Source organism: Botrytis sinoallii (assembly GCF_014898435.1).
Source record: "Botrytis sinoallii strain Bc 23 chromosome Unknown BSIN_027, whole genome shotgun sequence".
Lineage (NCBI taxonomy): Eukaryota > Fungi > Ascomycota > Leotiomycetes > Helotiales > Sclerotiniaceae > Botrytis > Botrytis sinoallii.
In genome coordinates this window covers 328722-347406 of record NW_024066054.1, presented here as the reverse complement: position 1 = coordinate 347406, position 18685 = coordinate 328722, and the positions used below count along the sequence as shown (strand labels likewise).

Genomic DNA, 18685 nt, shown 5'->3' with positions numbered 1-18685 from the left:
TGAACTTTGTGCTTTCTCTCACTATCAATCCCACTTATTATATGCAATGCGTATAATAAGCGGGCACTGGTCCCCAACATTTGTTTTCACTTCCCTAAATCGAATATATCCATCTTTGTAGAATAAAAAGTTACCTGCTAGAGCCTCTAGAGGCCTAGCCGTCCTATATAGTCTTAGACTGAACGTGGACGTAAATGAAATCAATCAATCAACTATCAATCCCAACTTTTCAGTCTCGTAAGAGATACAGAGAGCCAAACTCTAGAGATCGGTCGATTGGAATCTCCTCTCATTCTCATATTTGGTACACGGAATCCTGCATTGCCTTTGAAATCATTCTTAAAGAGGGAAACCCTTAAAACCGCCCCAACGAGCTTCAACAGTGGGGAACATTACCAATTTCCATTCTCCATCGGATTGATATCCTTCCGGAAAGATAACCTTTTCCTTGACTTCTCTAAACTTATTCCAAGTCCATATCTTGCCTCGCGTTTAGGTCATTCAACATGGACTCTTCAGGTGACGTACAATTACCAGGTAAGCACGCGAGCACAGCTACCCTTGTAGCGTTGTTATTCCCAATCGTATGCTGACGAAATGAATAAAGACATGAATATTTCTGGTAATCTCGAGTTCTATAGAAAAATTATAGACTTTGAGGAATGACAACGGCAAGCATGAATTGATACTCGGAAATCTCGATCGTTCACAGCAAAGGGCGGTTCAGTCAATTGCTCATAGTAGGAACTTGGACTATGAATATCAACAAGGTTGTGCAAGAGTCTTGCGTAATTGTACTACCGATTGGAACATTGAGGCTATGATCGAAAGCTCTCCTGCGGAGCTTACCCAATACAATTGTTGGTATCAACTTGGTTGATAAGTGTAAAGTACTTTAGTCTATTATGGTTGTATTCGTGCTTCATCATTATTATCTATGGGAAGCTAGTAATTAATATAGTAGAAGTGCTAGCGCTAGTGCATACGCTAGTGCAATACGGTGCCCTCTTTAGATCACATGATCGATATCCCGACAACAATGAATCAACTGACTCTGGAAGGCTTCTGAATGAACTATCCCACTCCGAAATCGATTACTTTGGCTCCAATTTGGAGATAGAGCCATGGCCTCAATATTCAGTGTACCCATATCCACTAGAATTGCCAAGTGAACTGGCCCAGGACAATGTCGCGGCGGAAGACTTACCGCTACCGCAACTCAAAACGGCTCACAATTTAAATATGTCCGAATATGGCATCTACGGTAACTCATCAGCTCTCAATGGAAACAAATTGATTGCAATAAACATGTCGGTGAAGAAGTTACTCTGGCTGCAAATCTCGGTACACACCCAGGATCTCTTCGGACAACAGTGGTTAGGCCCTATTCAAACAACATGTTCAACGCCAAGCATACGTCTGCAAAACTTGTCAAAAAATCCCATTCTAGGGAGATTGATCTCAGACGCCACGAGATAATTCACGCAGAAGGCAACCACATGAATGCTCCAGTTGTGCAGAGTACTTTGCTCGACGTGTCCTCTTATTACAGCATCGGAGAGAGGCGCATGCAAAGACATTACTTAAATCAGCAGAATTTTCTAGACCATCACTAGAAGTTCCTAAAACCACCATCTCATGACTCGTCCACTTGTTCCGACAATTACAATATGGGAGCGTCATTGACCGACGAACCATTTTTGACAAGTCCTTTATACACCCCCCAGAACTGTTCGAGCTCGCGGAACTCTCGTTCCAACTCTTTTAACTCGTCTGCGTCATTATCACCATTTCCATCGTCCGTATTCAACTCTTTAAATTCACCACTTGATAGATTTGAAATGCAAGGAGTACAAAGATTTGCGAGTGGAAGTATGTCAGGATCTGTTTCCAGTCTTCGGAGCGAGCATGGACGTAACCGAATTACACAAACCTCCAGGAATTCAAGTATAAGCAGACACAGTTTTCTGAAGAGCCAGACGATGGATGTTGCACATGATTCACCGTCAAGATACGCCTCTTCTGGAGGATCTCGTCGTAAAAGACCTCTAACTTCTTGGGCACGCATCGGCATGAAAGCTATCAAAATGATCGGAGGAGCGTGTTGGAGATGCCGAATTCTGGGTAAAAGGTTAGTGTATAGAATACTCGATAAAAAATAATGCTAAAGCCGATTAGTGTACAGAAGAGAATCCCTTGCGATACTTGCCCAAAACGAAGCAAAGCTGGCAAAACAGCTTGGACGCAAATTGGCTGTAAGCGAGGTACACTTTCAGAGGAGATGGAGTCTATCGATCTCTGCCCAAAATCATATTCCCAACCAATGCCTTCTGGTATCGATATTTTGTGTCTTCAATGCCAGCGTCATTGGTGCCAAAGCTCAAACTCGCACGAAAGCAGATATCCAAAATGTCAAATAATTGATGCAAAGGTAATTGGACCTTTCATATCCGATCTCAAAAACGATTACGTGGAAGAAGCCGCAAGAAGACGAAAAAAGGATATAGTCAGTTTCACCGAAAGGGAAGATACAATTATCGAGCTGAGTTTGGCCATTGACGCTCTTAGGCAAAATATGTCTTTAGAGAATATTGGGCGACCTTCTCGCCCCTATCGTTGGCTGGCACTTACTTCCCAAATCAAGCTTCAATGCCGTCACTTATTGCCCTTGATCAATGTACCATGGCAATAGTGTGGGAAATTGTAGAAGATTCTTCACACCTTCAAAGTCTACCAACATTTCTCAACCCTCCAGAAAGGCCACTCGATGATCTAGTTATATTGTTGCGGTCTGCTTCGATTTATCAAGCAAAATTAGAACCAGCGAGTAAGCAATCCTATGATTTTAATCAAGATTTCATTGACTTGGCCAGGATCCACATCGATTGATCGCACAATCACTCATATGCCTTCGTGAAGCACTTGAACTCAGGCGTGTCAAGGCATTAGGCGCCTTGCACGAATTTTCCCACCGAGAATGTCGCACATTTGAAGAAGTAGATCTGACTGATCTTGTCATAGACAATATTCCCTTTGAAAAGTCAAGCGAGGATATGATAGAATTAATGCTCGATATGGGTTTGCCAGTGCCATGTGCATTTAAGTATCAATTTGATAATGGCGTCTTCCGGGGCAGAGTGTTTGTTAACTTTGTCGATAACAGGCAGGCGAGCCAAGCTATTGATGCTCTACAAAACTTTGAACTTGATGGAAAAACTTTGCAAGTCGAATTCAAAAATCACATACCGCGACTAGGAGAAAGAGGAACCTCCTCAAATTTCTGTAAGGACAGGAATGTGGATGCTTTAATGTCCGCAATAAAGCGGTACATTGAGCAACTATCGAAGGTTTTCTTCAAAAAGGAGAATTTACGTGGCAAGACATGGTGGTTATCAGTCTTTTACAGTCTAGTCATTCAAAGTTTGGTTCGTGCGATCATGAAAGCTATCATTGGAGACGGTGGAGCCGAGATTCCTTCAAGTATAAACCAGTATCTTCACCTAGCAGTACGATTATTTATAGCAACTTCTGGAGCCCATGATCCACTGACACGCAGCATACCCGTACTGCAGGGTGGTCGACCAAAAGCGTTGGCAGGTTGTAATTCGTGTAAAAGGCGCAAGGTTTGTTTCTTTATCTCACAGTGATGAATTCAGTCCACTAAGAAGTTTGACAGTTAAATTGTACAAGGTGGAAACCGTCCTGCGAAGCGTGTCAGGTTTTCCAATGTCCATGTATATATAGTGGAAAATCGGAGATAGATGATTCCAAGATCGAGGACTACAACGTTGCCAGCCTATCAGTACAACAAGCAAAGTGGCAATCTTACGGATTGAAAGATACGGGGGAATACTTACAATATCTGTTCCAGGATGATGGACAACCAATCACGCATGAAGCTACTATAAATGACGAACCTCAAACAACTCATTCGAATAATATTGGGGGGGCACTAAACCAACAAGCCAATTGAATTAGACGATGTTCCAATTCGATTCTTTGGAGTAGTTTCACTTTCGGAGAAGACAATGAAGATATTGTTCGGAAGGTGCGGGAAGAACCGATGGTCGCATAAGCTACCACGGCAAGTCCAACCCTTCCCGCTAGAAAGATTCCTATCGTTTGTCATATGATAACATCCAATTATAGGATCCGCATAATTCTCCGAAAGCTTCACCAAATGATTTCATTCCAAATGATCCAGTCCAGTAAGGTCATTGTTAGTTCTCCAATTTTTGGTGACCGTCCTCACATTCGCCCTCACATTCGACCTGTTGAACCATTCAAACAAAAGGCTGCGCGAATATCAAAAAATGCTCTTCGCAAGAAACAAGCCTTAAAATAAATAATGACAGGAGCTTCACTTCAGCTAGGATGTTTGTGTGCGTACTCCATTGGTAAAGTGATTAAGATAAGGAATTTACCTATGATTGATGTATGCCAGGATACAAGCTATTGGTATATTCCAATTTCTATTCATACGAATGGTCTTGAAGTTGGAACTTTAATGATAAATGGGTTAGAATGGGTTGAAATGTACGCAATTCAAGACTCGCTGCTCTTTGTCATGGGCCGTTTCCTTGAGAAGTATAAATGCCATGTCGAGGCCTGCTGCCTGCGCCAGAATGAATTCTTTAGGGTGCACCGCCGCAGAGTACCCACCAAGTCAACATCCATGAGGAGAAATGGTTGTGTATTCCAACCATGATTTAAAGATCGAAAAATGCTATACCGGTATTAACTCATTGCCAAGCGAATCGTCGGCTCAAAAATGGAAAAGGGGAGACTGAACGGCTTGACAAACCAGACGAACCGGTCTAGCCGAAGTAATTCCGAAATGCATCATTTTCGGGCGACCACGTGCACAAGTCCCAACAAATCTTGGCGGAAATTCTGCGTTGTCATACCGAGTACTTTGATCTTCATAACCCTTGTTGTATCGATAAGAAATTCACCGCCACTTTTGCAGTTAGAGACTGCGATTACTCAACGGGCTTAAAATTTATATCTATGGAGAGATGCATACGAAGAAATGCCAGCTCACAATCCCGATCCAATGATGTTCGTGGATTGATAGAGGCGGCCATGAAACATGGCATCTAAAGGCAAAAGCCTCGCGGCTCAACTGGGGCGCGGGTGAGTATCCAACGATGGTGAGTGGCAAGGGCTGGGTCTTCATTTTTATCGGTCCAGCCATTTCTCTTCCTCTTCTTACATTCTTTTACACAATCGCATCCAACAGCCTTTCCAAGAAATGTCGAGTATGAGTACCGAGGAATTATTGAAGAAACTCGACGATCAACATCAAGCTTACCTCGAGACATTCAAACTTGTTCACGATGCCTTAAATAACAGCATTACGAATCCAAATCCTGTTAGTGCGGCACCACAAAGTCCTGGCTCCATCCGAACATTTACAAAACGACGAAGAAGATCTACCAAAGATGATGGTGACATTCCCGAAGTACGACCATCAACACTTCACAGCTCTGTTTTATCAGGAGACAGTGACGAAAGTGATGATGATGACGATTTATATGTTCAAACACCGCTCGCACCTTTCAAATATGACGAAGAACAATTACGACAGCATTTCAGAACTTATAATTTCACAGATGCTGGTCATATAATTCTGGAAAGTGTGATTACGAAAAATGGACGACTTCTAGATCCCGTTTTGTTTCCAGATTATCATAGAGCTGATCGATCTCATAATTCCCATTATTCTGTGTTTGATGTTGGAAAAGATGGTGCTCCTTTATCTAGAAGAGATGTAGTGAAACCGGGTACTACTAAAATTGATTCTGCTATATGGCAAGCGGTTAAAGTGAGCGAATGCATCTACCATGAAAGGATCGTGTGTCTAAGATTATGAGTGTAGGACTTAAATAGCGATCCCGAATCGCTCCGGCCGGCTGTTGGTAGGATAACGTGAGTCTTGGTATCACTCCCAGACTGACTATTCCTTGAGCTAACTTACGTGCACAAAAGAATTGTTCGAGAACCATCTCCTGTCGTACTTGGGGCCTTACATCTCACTTTGAACAAGACTTTTGACATGGATGAATTATTCAATTATTTAGTCTCCGACGAAGTTACATCTGTACGTTTTCTGAATTACCAGGTTTTTTCTCTTGCTTACATGATATGACAGGCCAATATAATGCGAAGACCTTTCTCCGCTGATAGCCGACAACAAAAGTCCTTTGTTTTTAACTTTGAGTACTGGACAATCGTGGGGGAAGAATGTCAACCAATGCCTTGGCAACTGTCTGATACGACCCCAAGTACTTCAAAGGATCATATTCCTATATCGAGATGTAACTCCGTTGTAGCTCTCTCCTTATCTGGTGATCCCATACGAAAGTTGAGAAATCCTGCCAGACGTGCTAGTACCGACCATGGATATGTTTATGACCCATGGGCAGCATGGCATGTTCTCAATGTTCAATGCTACCCGGACCACCGTCATACTATGGATGTCCATGATTCAACCAAGCATTATGTAAACGGACCGGAAGCCTTTCTACATACACTGCTCTCGGAATTTAGAGATGCAGAAAAAAGATTCGAGGCGATATACATGAAGATCAGTAAACTCGTGTCACCACCAGTAAGTTAATTCTCGATATTAAAATTCATTTCGTACTCATTCACTTCACAGGCAAACTTTATGTTCGATGGAGAAATTAGAGATAAGTTACTTTTTGAAGATGAGGAATTCACCTATTCCCGTCGCTACTTCTGGGCCTATCAAACACTTGGTCTATTGAAGAATGGACTTAAAGCCATGATGGATAGTTACGAAGATACCTTTACCGATGATGTTTGGGAGGGAAAACATAAGACTCTATGGCCAATGTTGGATCCAGACTCTCATCGGAATCAATACTGGCAAAAACGCATGCAAAAACTAAAAATAGATTTCGAAAAGCAGATGGCTCATCTATTCAAACTTTATGAGGAAACTGACGAAAAGATGAAAGAGATTAGAACTTTGAGGGATCAACTTTTCTCGGGTACGAGTGTTTTAGAAAGTAGAAAGAGCGTGGAGATGGCCGCGGTGACTATATTACAGGGTCACAATATCAAACTATTGACTATGGTTTCAATATTCTTCCTTCCCCTCACATTTGTAACCTCGGTATACGGTATGACGAATATGTCCACTGATCATGATTTCACTCCTTTCGCTATAACGATGGCGACTGTATGTGTTCCTTTCTTCTTTTTGGTCGGAGCATTAAACACTACCAGTGGTATGCAATTTTGGAGAGTAAGGTGGTATAGATTTTTGGGATGGTTTGGACAACAAGGTATTCACTCATCCTCGTCATCATCATCTCCGGTGGCCACCAAGACTTCATCATTGATGGGAGGTATGTACCAAATTATTTAATAACAAAAATGAAGAGAGAAAAGCTAACATCTCCAAAGACCCCTCACAATCGTATCCAAGTACAAGTTCAAGCTCCATAAATATCAAGAACGATAAACCTAAACCTCTTCCACACTCATATTCAATGAATACCGCTCAATCTCTTGCAGCTCGGAAAGAGCTTACCTCGAATACTAGTCACAAATCTCCAATAAAGTCACCTTTTTCGCCATCAACCACGCCGTCTATGAATCCGATTCCAGAGCATCCATTGACAATGCCAATGACGTCTTACACGCCTGCACCAAGACCGAAATACACTTCGATATCTTCAATCGATACCATCACAGCAACAACTGGTCCGAGACCTAGCTTGACAAGAAGTGCGAGTTGGTGGGACATGGCTCTGAAAAAGGGGAAAAGGACTGTCAGTTCTAGAGGGGAGGGGTTTGGCGGAGTGTGAATTGAAGCGGACTTTTGAGTAGCGGAATAAAATTCGGTCTGCCTTTGGTCTGCGTTGATCTAGGTAGCAGTTTTCTATTGTTTCCCTCGAAGTGAAAAACCTTCCAACCTTACTTAAAGTTGGTCCGCCTGATGTTGGAGATTCGGGCTACTCGGCTGAGGATGTTTCTGGGGTTCCTTATGTCAAGCCGATCCTATCCAAGAGTCGGGTTTTGATGTCTTCCCTGATGCTATGACATCTCAATTTATTTTTGAGGGAGCAATATTGGAAGTTCATTCAGCTCCAGCATCCACATGAACCAGGTTGTCTATTCTCCTCATATATATTGCGATCCAGATAGGAATCCATAGGAATCCGATAGTGATTTCTGATATTGGACTCAAACGGCAAGCACAACTCGGGGGGCACTCATTTTTTTATTTGAGGATTCAAGGCAGTAGTGTTAAAATGATGAACAAAGGCAAAGGAAAAAACTTATTGGCGGGACAAATTGAGGAAATTGCCAGAGTGAACTCTGGGGAGGGAGCCAAAGTGGGGTAACAAAGTTTTATCATTGGAACCCAAGTCTCACTGGTACATCGATTTCTTCTGTCTGCTCTTTATTTATTCACGAGTTTATTCACGAAACATAACGTTCACCATTAAACAACATCATTATTTGGTAAGGAAATTTACAAAATCATGCATCACCAGCAATCAATTTTGACCAAGTATATGTTAAAAGTCTCGCATTGCTGAAAGTACAGAGTTTGCTATGATCCAATTTTCCGTGTCCATATCTTCGTCTACCATTCCATGTACTATCTTCCATTGACCATAATTCTTTTCTGACGCCCACGCCCATGACCACTGGCAAGATGCTAGTAATCAATGATGCGTCTAACTGCGAAAACTTAACAAGCTAGTGTCGGAGTTACTTTTTCGTCATGAACGGGTTCCTCAACAGGAGCTTGATTATTAACTTTACCACCCGCGGTACCAACAAATACTGGCAGAGCTGGAATAGATCCTGGTTGATGCCAAATACTCATCATGTATTTGCATTTCTTACAGGGGCGAATGGCCGAGACAGATCCATATTGAGAGGTGTGGCATGATAGGCAGTACCAAGTGTTAGTTACCCCCATTGATGCTTGTTGTTATGAAACTTTGTGATTTATCGAGATATGATTTCGCTTTGCAGAAATTGGTATTGTTCGGCGTTATTGTGATGTAGTGTGATGTTCGAGGTTGTGTTTATGCTGTAGATGTTCTTCTGTCGAGGTTTGGAATAAAATTGGGAAGATCTTGGGCTACCTCTTAAATAGCTGGGTAGTGATGCGTTTGGATTGCCTGGGAATTTTCAGCAAGTGTTAATGGAAACATGCACCGTTTTGGCGCATATAACAGAGCTTTTCTGGGGCATTCAGATTGGTTATTGTGCATGAACTACCTTGAAGGACGTACAATGATTTTAAATGTCTATTCACAAACAATTACAAGAAAATTCATGATTACCTACGCAGCCTTAAAAATTAGTTCGAATCCTCACCAAGGTGCGCCAAGGCGGAATATGATTGATAAGAAGTCGAAATACTGTATTCAATTCTTGCACAACGGTCGTTTGCCATATAACGGAAGGTTTCGACATGGAGCACACACTCTGAATCACTGAAGCTCCTCCGCCAAGATAAATTGACAAGTCCTTGAAGATTGTTAATAACAATGCATCTACTAGACATAGCTCGCGGATACTTAAGGGAAAGAAAGTCCCAGAATAGAATTGACTTGCTAATCGAAAATTCCTTTACCACAAAATATTTCCGGACGTGCATTTCCCATTTCAGAGGTCATCACATCCTCATTTCGGAACACAATCGCCACTACACTAAAAGCAAATCATACACCAACTGAGATTCCAAAAGATGACTAGTCCAGTCGAAGAAGTCGAAACACCCGTTCAAGAAGATACGATCAATTTTCATTGTCTAGTTTGCGGATTGAATAATGAGAATTGCCGGAATATACCAATGAAGCAGTGCAAGAATTGTCGCACTCGGTGGGAGATGAATAGTAAGGGAGATTGGAAATGTAAGAGACGTAGCTTATTCACACGATGGTATCGTGAGAAGAGTGAATGCGGGTTCTTTGAATACTGAAATGACATGGAGAAGAAATTAGATGAAGGTCAAAGTCGTGGTCTTGATTAGAGGTTTATCATATATATAAGTGATATATAATATATACGCGAGTGGTGACTCAGATTTAATATTGTCCCTTTTTGAATATTGATTTCAACTTAATTATTTATTTACAATAATAGAGGATCTGTATATATAGGCCTTTTAGGACTATCTAAAACCTTCTATTTTATTTCTTATATTTCTAATCAATGTCATCATCGCTACAAGACTAGAATCTTCTATAAGCCTCTGTCGATCCTGATTACCCCTCATTCCTAGTAACCTTAAATACAAGGCATTAAGGTTCAACACGTGGAATCGAGAAGGCTCTATCTCGATTTTTATGCGTGGCTTCAAAGGAGATGCTACAGACCCTTGATAGATTCGAGCTACATTTTGAGTCATAAAGGAAACTCGAAGAATAGGCCCCTCATATCTGTCCCGGAGACAATCTGATTCCGACAAATACCAAATTTAGAAAGCCATGATTCAAACTTGCACATGTGACAAGATTTTACAGCGAGATTGATTGAGATTAGTCACTGTTTCCTGCGCCATTCAGAAATTCAGTATCCTTTGTACAGCCTCTCTGCCATATGATTCACCACTTGCATGATACCTCTGCAGACCTCGGAGTCATTGATTGATTGATTGATTTCATTTACGTCCACCTTCAGTCTAAGACTATATAGGACGGCTAGGCCTCTAGAGGCTCTAGCGGATAACTTTTTATTCTATAAAAATGGATATATATGATTTAGGGAAGTGAAAACAAATGTTGAGGAACAGTGCCCGTTCATTATACGTATTGCATATAATAAGAAAATTGTGAAAATCAAGAAATTGTAAGGAAATCAAAGCCCTCCTTTATTTCCCTAATTACTTCTTCTTCATTCTCTTCTCCTCTCTCCTCTTCTACTACTATTCCTTCCTCTATCTCGTTTTGTATGAGAGACCTGGCTAGATGCTATGCTCTTGTGGCGATTTTGGTGATATTGATGAATTTAATGACTAATTCAATACCTACTTTTGTATAAAATAGGAATTGTATAGTGATCTTAGATAATAATATATTCTTGAATATTTCTTTTCTCTCTACTTTATATATAGAACAATTAATAAGAAGGTGTTATAAAGCCTCAATATTATTATATATATATTTATTATTAGAGAGTTTGAATCGATGTAAATAAGATTTGATATATCTATAACCTAATTTGAATTGAAAATATATACTAGTAGTGTTTCGCTTGGTTTCACTTAATAACTTGATCTTCGATCTTATTTTTTATGGAAATAGCTTTAAATAGGTCAAAGAGAATTGATTTGATTTGAATTTGTATTAATTAAAAATAAAAAGTTATTAATCTAAATCATACTCTTTGATTATTATATTTAAAAATTCAAAACTTATTTTATTGAGATAAAACATATTGTGATTATTTCCTTTACTAATTTATCTACTAGCTCATTTCCTTTTATTAAAGTATATCCTAGAATCCAATTTAGAAATATTTCAGCTCCTTTTGCTTTAATGATTTCCATTGTTTTGATTGCTCGAATCTGATAGACCTATCCAGAATGGTCTAATGATGTTTTTAAGCAATATAGACCAATTTGGTTATCCGAATATATCTTGAATTTGTTGCTAATATAGACAATTGTACTAGTATATTTAATAGCTCTAGTAACCCCGTAAAGCTTTTTATTATATACTAATTGATTGCTATCAATATTCAATTATTATTAATATAAAATTCGATTATTTGATTATATTGCAATTATACTTATACTTATATCTATTTCTTTTTTAATAGAAAGATATCAATATAAATATAGATAGTATCCTTATCTTTATAATTGAAAACGATATTGTAAAGAATAGTAATATCTTCTTTTGATAAATTGCTAATATTAACTCTAAAGAAAGTTTCCTTTTTTTATAAAGGGAAGTTGAAGTGAATAATCTTTTCAAATGAAATAGAATTAAGATTCTGATTTATTGATCCTCTAATTCTATTAAGTTGGATTGATTTATATCGTTTTCTTTGAGGAGTAAAGATTACTTCCAAATCGGTTTGATATTGAGCTGATATTTCTTTTTCAATATTGATTAAATGATTTAGCGAGAGTTTAGCTAGATAAAACACATATTACCTAATATTTGAATCTAATCGAATTTTTAAGGACTTTAAGCCTATTTCTATTTCCATTAAAAGGATTGAGACTGTTTTGAAGATTCCTAATATCTTTCGAAAAACTAGGTTTTGAAGTGATTATATTATATTCTTGAAATGAATTTGATCTTTCCACCAAATCACTAATCTGTAATTAACTATACTGATTATATATACTATATATAATTATCTAAGAGCTTTAGGATTAAGATTCTTTTCGATATTAGCTAATCAAGCCATTCGATAAAAGGCATCTTTCGCTTATGTAATTCGAATATTAACATATTAATCGAATTTGAGGTTCAAGTCAAACCATATTCCTAGCTATCTAATAAGAGATTGGGGTACAATTATTTCCGAATTGAATAGTGTGATTAGATATTTTTTCATCAATTTGAATAATGAAAAGTGCATTAGCTCTGTTTTTGCTAAATCGAATTGAATTGTATTTCTAGAACTGAGTTTATAGATTTGTTTTATAACTCTCTCTAGGGTTTTGATATTCTTTTTTCATATAAATGAATGTGTAATTAAAGCAATATCATCTATATAGAAAAGAAACTTAATCGAATTAGGTAAAAAGAGCTCCCTGATATATATAAGAAAGAGAATTGAAGAAATCGGACTGCCTTATGGTATTCCGGTCGAAATTGGCTTGAAAGATTCGATTTGATTATTAAAAGATAGTTTCAATTGTCTTTGTTGAAGAAATGAGGCTATCCAGGCTATCAGATTTGTGGGCAGTTTTGGCTTACCTCGGAGTCATGTAATTGTTTCGATTCATAGCCTTTTACAGTCAATGAATAATCTCGATATTAAAATTCAAGAAAGGACTCACAAAATCAACCTCCATTCACATATAAGTAAGAGTACATCTCCAATTCCAAACATAAATTGACCAAGTCAAATATCTCCAAATTACATATATTCTAAACACTTCCTCAGCGATTACAACAAATTCAAAGAAATCTATCTCAAGTCTTTGATTCTATTCTACGAACCACAAACCACCTCGATTCAACACATACACATCACTACGCTCCCAAATAAAGCGTACACCTCCAAATCAAGATGCCTCTCTTCAAATCCAAATCCAAACCCGTACCACAAACTCCCGCGATCGTCACTTGGAAATGTTCATGCGGAAGTTTTAATAGAGCATACGAAGGTACTGCTACTAGAAAGTGCAAAAATTCAGATTGCGAGAAGTACTGGGTATACAACAATGGAAAGTGGGAAGATGATTATCATGGAGGAAAGAGATCTTACTATGAGCCATGGAAAACAGACTCCAATGTTGATTGAAGATAGAAGATAATTTACAATGGATGACAACCTGTTTTTGTGGTGGCTATTATTGGGCTTTGCATGGGATGCTAGGTTGTGCATCAGCTCAGGGATCGTTTTGGGAATAATTCTGTTTGACGGAGTCCAGGTTATTTGCAGGAACGAGGGATTATGATTGGAGGAATCGTTGGTTTATCTGTCTTCACATGATGTTTTTAATGAATAGAATGGTTGATATACTATTGAGCTTGACTTGCAATTACAGTGACGAAGATAAGATCCAAACAAATTGTAATGACGTAATGTCCATTGAAATTTCGGTTGTTTCGCTTTGCTCCAAATATTCAGTCCTCGATCTCTTAATCAAATTTATAGATTAATTATACTCTCAATTGAAAAAATTACGCAAATTCAATTGAGTTTCTGAGCCAATCTATCTAGATATATTATTTATTTTTTCAATTTATTTAAAAAGATGAAAAGCCTTATTTGATTTTTTTTATAGCTCTATCTTCTCCTATCACTTCCTGATATTTTCACATAGGAGAATACTTCCACCAAAATTGAACTTTTTTGGTTACTCTGAACATATATTAGTATTCAATAATATCTTAGATTTCATTTAGCTCACAGATGTTTGAGTTCAATTGTCCAGTGACTGATCCACTTCTGAATCATTCCATGCCACCACATCACTCTATATCTAAATACATCATTAATACCTTTAAAGATCATGTCGTTTGGAAAAATTACTGCCAGTAGTACACCGTTTTCTTCATCTATATCATCTTCGACAACTATCACGGAAGCTCCAGATCTAGATAGTTGTAACCCATCACCTGTATCAGCATTTTCATCAGAAGTGATTTTCGGTCTTTTCTTTGATTTTTCATCATTCATGTCATCAGTATTTGACGCATCAGATCTGGTATTTGTGGCAAACTTTGGATGGGTAGTCTTGCGCTTGAGGACATTGGATGGTGCACCAACGCCATTTTTTCAGGTTTGGACTGACTTGGCAACTTGCCCGCATTGGTATTCTAAAGATTTGTTAACGAATACTTCATAGATTTGAACATAACGATGAATTACTAATGAGTAACTCATTTCTTCATCATAATCTTCCAATGGATGACCGACGGAGTTGTACCTTCGGCGTCCTGGTATGAGTTTACCAACCATGATTTCACCCAGATGGAGTGCTGTATGGTATTAGCATTGTGAAAATCTCATGGCAATATCTCACTTACCTCTATAAACCTCGCGCAATAAATTTTTGGTCTTGAATAGATATTTGACATTTTTGTTAACGCATCGAGTCTTTTCAAAAATTTCGACAGATGCACCAACTTCTCATAAATTTCTACGAGTGCTTTCGATTCTTGCTTCAAGGAAGCCAAGACTTCTGGAGTAGGAACAATTCCTGGAGTAATTCCAGCGCCCTCAAATTGCTTCACATTGTCGTCCAGAATCTCCGGGCTCTTACGTTTGTGACCAGTCCCCAGTACAAGAGCCAAGCGCACCCATCCTGAGGCAAGTTAAGCAATGAGTTTTTGATGAACTCTAAGTCACTAATCCTACCAGGAATCTGGGGTTTCTGAGGTGTTTTGGTTCATCTTTAAAGATTGAATTGAATGTTCACTAATTTGGTGTTAGTAAAGGGAACTTGTTTGAATTGGGAGTCGGGTGCAGGAACCTTGGGAGAAACTTCAACGCGTGAGTTGAACCGCAATTTTCTTGTTGTGGAAAGTGCAGAAAGTCTGGGTTGTTCTTGGGAGGTAACTGTCGCAATACAATTCTATAAGGTTATTTGAATTGCTCTGAGTGGTAACGGTGCGGGTATGGTGGCGTTCAATTACCAAATGTTATTGGAATTTTCCTGACGGGTAACTGTCTTAGAATACCGCCGTCAGCTTAAGATTACAAGAACTGACTTCAGATATTGAATAATGTAATTCGGTTCATCGGAATAATTGGCAGGAACCATTATTCCTCATGTATTGGCTTATTTGTTATTCGTCTTCGTTGGAGACTCAAACGATTGTGTGAATGCATCGATTTTGTGCTGCATGTTCGATTCTGCCATAGTAACAACAACTGCAGAATCGCTACTTCTTAAACTGTGGGTTTGATGTAATGAATAAGAATGTTCCGTGTTGTATACATATGCCCGCTGCCGTTAATCACTGAGAATGTGTTCATTTCTGCCCCTACGGGAAACTCCCTGGCTATATCGAAGCTAAGTGATTAGTTCTTTTCTCCAAGAGTAATGTAATTTACGTAGAGTCGGGTAAAACTGTACCTGTTGCCTGATCCTTGGACGGATGTCGTAGATAGCTTGTCACTTTGAGACATGACAGTAAGGTTCTCTTCGGATGAGATGGAGAGAGTGACAATCTTTTAGCGAATTTAATTTTGACGGTGTTTCAGAATGTGCTGTAGCGATAATGAGCATAACACTTTAGCTGTGATTGATGATATCAATGAAGACGAACGTGGAATTGTCAAGTTATTTGTAGTCTCGTAAGTCCATGGTCCAAAGGGTTACCTCCGAGGGAAGATGGAGAAAATAAATAAGATATCTAAAATTCTGAATCACGAACAACAATTGAGAAGAGGAATTTTAGTTGTTCCTTAGATGTAAATCTAGAAAGATTCCTTGTGAAGATCAATCTAGCCAAGGACATCCTTTAAAATTCGGGCGTTTACGGTTTCTAAACTACTGAAAAGGGGGGAGTAAAACAATTTCCAGAAACCCTCTCGTTGACATTGATTGATTGATTGATTGATTGATTGAATTTACGTCCACCTTCAGTCCTAAGACTATATAGGACGGCTAGGCCCGATAGGCTTAACAGATAACTTTTTGATTTACAATATTGATTATAATCTTATTAAGGAAGTGAAAACAAATGCTGGGGAATAGTGTCTGCTTATTATATGTATTGTATATAATAAAAAAATTCTAACAATCAAGAAATTATGAGGAGATTAAGCCCCCTTTTATTTTCTCAATTGTTTTTTTCTTTATTCTTTTTTCCTCTCTTCTCTTCATTATTACTTCTTCCTTTATTATTTCTTATTCAAGAATTCTTATTAATGTTATATCTTTATAGTAATTTTAATAATATTGATAAATTTGATAATTAATTTGATATCTATTTTGGTATATAATAGGAATTGTATAATGATTTTCGATAATAATATATTCTAGAATATCTCTTTTCTTTCTATTTTATATATAGGATAACTAATCAGAAAATATTATAGTATTTCAATATTATTATATATACATCTATTATTGAAGTAATTAAATCGATATAGATATAATTTGATATATCCGTAATCTAATTTCAATTGGAAAAGTGCATTAATAGTATTTCGATTGGTTTCAATTGGTAGCTTAATTTTCAATCCGATTTTCCATAGAAATAGTTTTGAATAGATTAATGCTGATTGATTGGATTTGAGTTTATATTATTGAAAGTGAATTTTATTAATGAAAAGGATTCTTTGATTATTATTCCTAGTAATCTAAAACTGATTTCATTCGAGGTGGATTATATTGTAATAGTTTCTTTTGCTAGCTTATCTGCTAGCTTATTCCTTTAACTGATATATATCCCTAATACCCAATTCAAGAATATTTCAGATCCTTTAGTTATAATAGCTTCGGCTGCCTTGATTGCTCGAATTTGATATACTTGGTCTGGATAATCTGAGAGTATTTTCAATTGAAAAAGGCCTGTTTGATTATTTAAATAAACCTGAACTTCTTTCTGTTATTAACAATTAAGTTAGTATATTCAATAGTTTAGATAACTTTATATAGCTCTTTATTTATAAATTAATTGATTACTTTCAATATTGACTTATTATCACGGGGCAGGCGGGCGGGATAGGGTTCTAATAACTTTACCCTAATCTGGCAAAGTTATACTGATTCGGGTAATAGGTTCAGATTGAGGATTAAGACGTAGCTCAAGGAGCTACAATACAGGATCTTCTGAGTTGAAGATATACGGAATTCTTACAGCGAGCTAGCCCGATCGGGCCCTAGCTCGCTTGTGCTCCGGTGTGAGCGCTCCTTTTGGTTCTCTCCGATAGGACCAGCATATTATATGAGCTTACACTGTGACATTACCCTCCTTCTAAGGGTCGAGCTCTGTCGAGGCGGCACGTTACGATTTACAATCTATAGGTAGGCGGGGCCTGGTCAAGCGGGACCGGGTTTGTCAGGGTATCTATAGTGGAAGTTGCGGATCAGTTTTTGTGTGTTTTCTAGGTAGCTTGCAGGTTTTTTGGTCGGTGTATTGTAGCCGATCTAATGGATAGTATATTTCAGGCGAGATCCTTCACAACCTCTTCTTTCCCAGCAAGAGTTCAGAATTTCGGCAATCTCAAAACGCTTGAGGCTGTTTATTTCTATAAAGGGTGGTAGCGGATTACACTACCCAGGAATAAGATTATTGTGTGTAGGGTATAGCAGGTTGATATAGAAATAGGATAAAATCTTTATTAAAACCGGAAGCTTTAGTTTATAGGTATAGGAGCCTACTGGGTTCAAGATTTTGAAGGGCCCAAGGTTCTTCCAATTAAGCTTCTTTTATAAACACAGGATCTTGATATTTCTGATATTCAATCAAACCAGATCGCTGGGTAGGTATCTATAGGTAAGGGAATGGTAGGTATCAGTATTTTTCGAATATCGAGCTTGACTAGTAGTCAGTTTGGTTTGTAAATATGAGGAAATGATTTTCATTTTAGTAATGAATTCTTCGGTATCTTGTATAACAGAATAATTACTCTGGGATGATATAGGCTTAAAACTCAAACAGGGATGAAACCTATAATTCGAAAAGAATAAGGTTATCCGAATGCTTTTGGACTAGGTATTGTTAATAAAGAATTCAGTAAATGGGAGCCACTTTATCCAATCATCCTATAGATATACTATATACAATCAAGATATTACTCTAGCATTACATTAGCTCTCTCAATTTATTCATCAGTTTTGGAGTGGTAAGCAATCAAAAGCTTAGCGGCTATACTTAACATTTGTAGATATATTTTTAGAATTCAAAAACAAATTGAATTCCATAATTAAATATAATAGATAGAGGTAAGTTATGGAGCTTCCAGATATTTTTTCGGAATAGATAAACAATCTTTTTAGAATTGCAGATATTATAACAAAGTAAGAAATGTTTCATTTTTA

At 38.0% G+C, this 18685-nt stretch overlaps 4 protein-coding genes across 4 annotated transcripts; 3 read left to right on the top strand and 1 right to left on the bottom strand.

Moving 5' to 3' along the window:
- Positions 1–1670: 1670 nt before the first annotated feature.
- On the top strand, positions 1671–3973 carry EAF02_010728 (uncharacterized protein; the record flags this gene model as incomplete). Its single annotated transcript, XM_038906776.1, has 5 exons — positions 1671–2131; positions 2179–2506; positions 2569–2827; positions 3022–3623; positions 3677–3973. The coding sequence occupies 5 exons, from the start codon at positions 1671–1673 to the stop codon at positions 3971–3973; spliced, it is 1947 nt and encodes a 648-aa protein (XP_038753324.1).
- Positions 3974–5254: 1281 nt separating this feature from the next.
- EAF02_010727 (uncharacterized protein) lies at positions 5255–7841 on the top strand (the record flags this gene model as incomplete). Its single annotated transcript, XM_038906775.1, has 6 exons — positions 5255–5827; positions 5882–5931; positions 5992–6103; positions 6155–6613; positions 6665–7379; positions 7438–7841. The coding sequence occupies 6 exons, from the start codon at positions 5255–5257 to the stop codon at positions 7839–7841; spliced, it is 2313 nt and encodes a 770-aa protein (XP_038753323.1).
- Positions 7842–13251: 5410 nt separating this feature from the next.
- Positions 13252–13485, top strand: EAF02_010726 (uncharacterized protein; the record flags this gene model as incomplete). The annotated part of the gene is made up of 1 exon (XM_038906774.1): positions 13252–13485. The coding sequence occupies one exon, from the start codon at positions 13252–13254 to the stop codon at positions 13483–13485; it is 234 nt and encodes a 77-aa protein (XP_038753322.1).
- Positions 13486–14003: 518 nt separating this feature from the next.
- Positions 14004–15454, bottom strand: EAF02_010725 (uncharacterized protein; the record flags this gene model as incomplete). Its single annotated transcript, XM_038906773.1, has 8 exons — positions 14004–14049; positions 14099–14392; positions 14458–14507; positions 14560–14669; positions 14718–14748; positions 14814–14995; positions 15327–15346; positions 15402–15454. 8 exons carry the CDS (start codon positions 15452–15454, stop codon positions 14004–14006), a joined length of 786 nt encoding a protein of 261 aa, XP_038753321.1.
- Positions 15455–18685: the final 3231 nt, after the last annotated feature.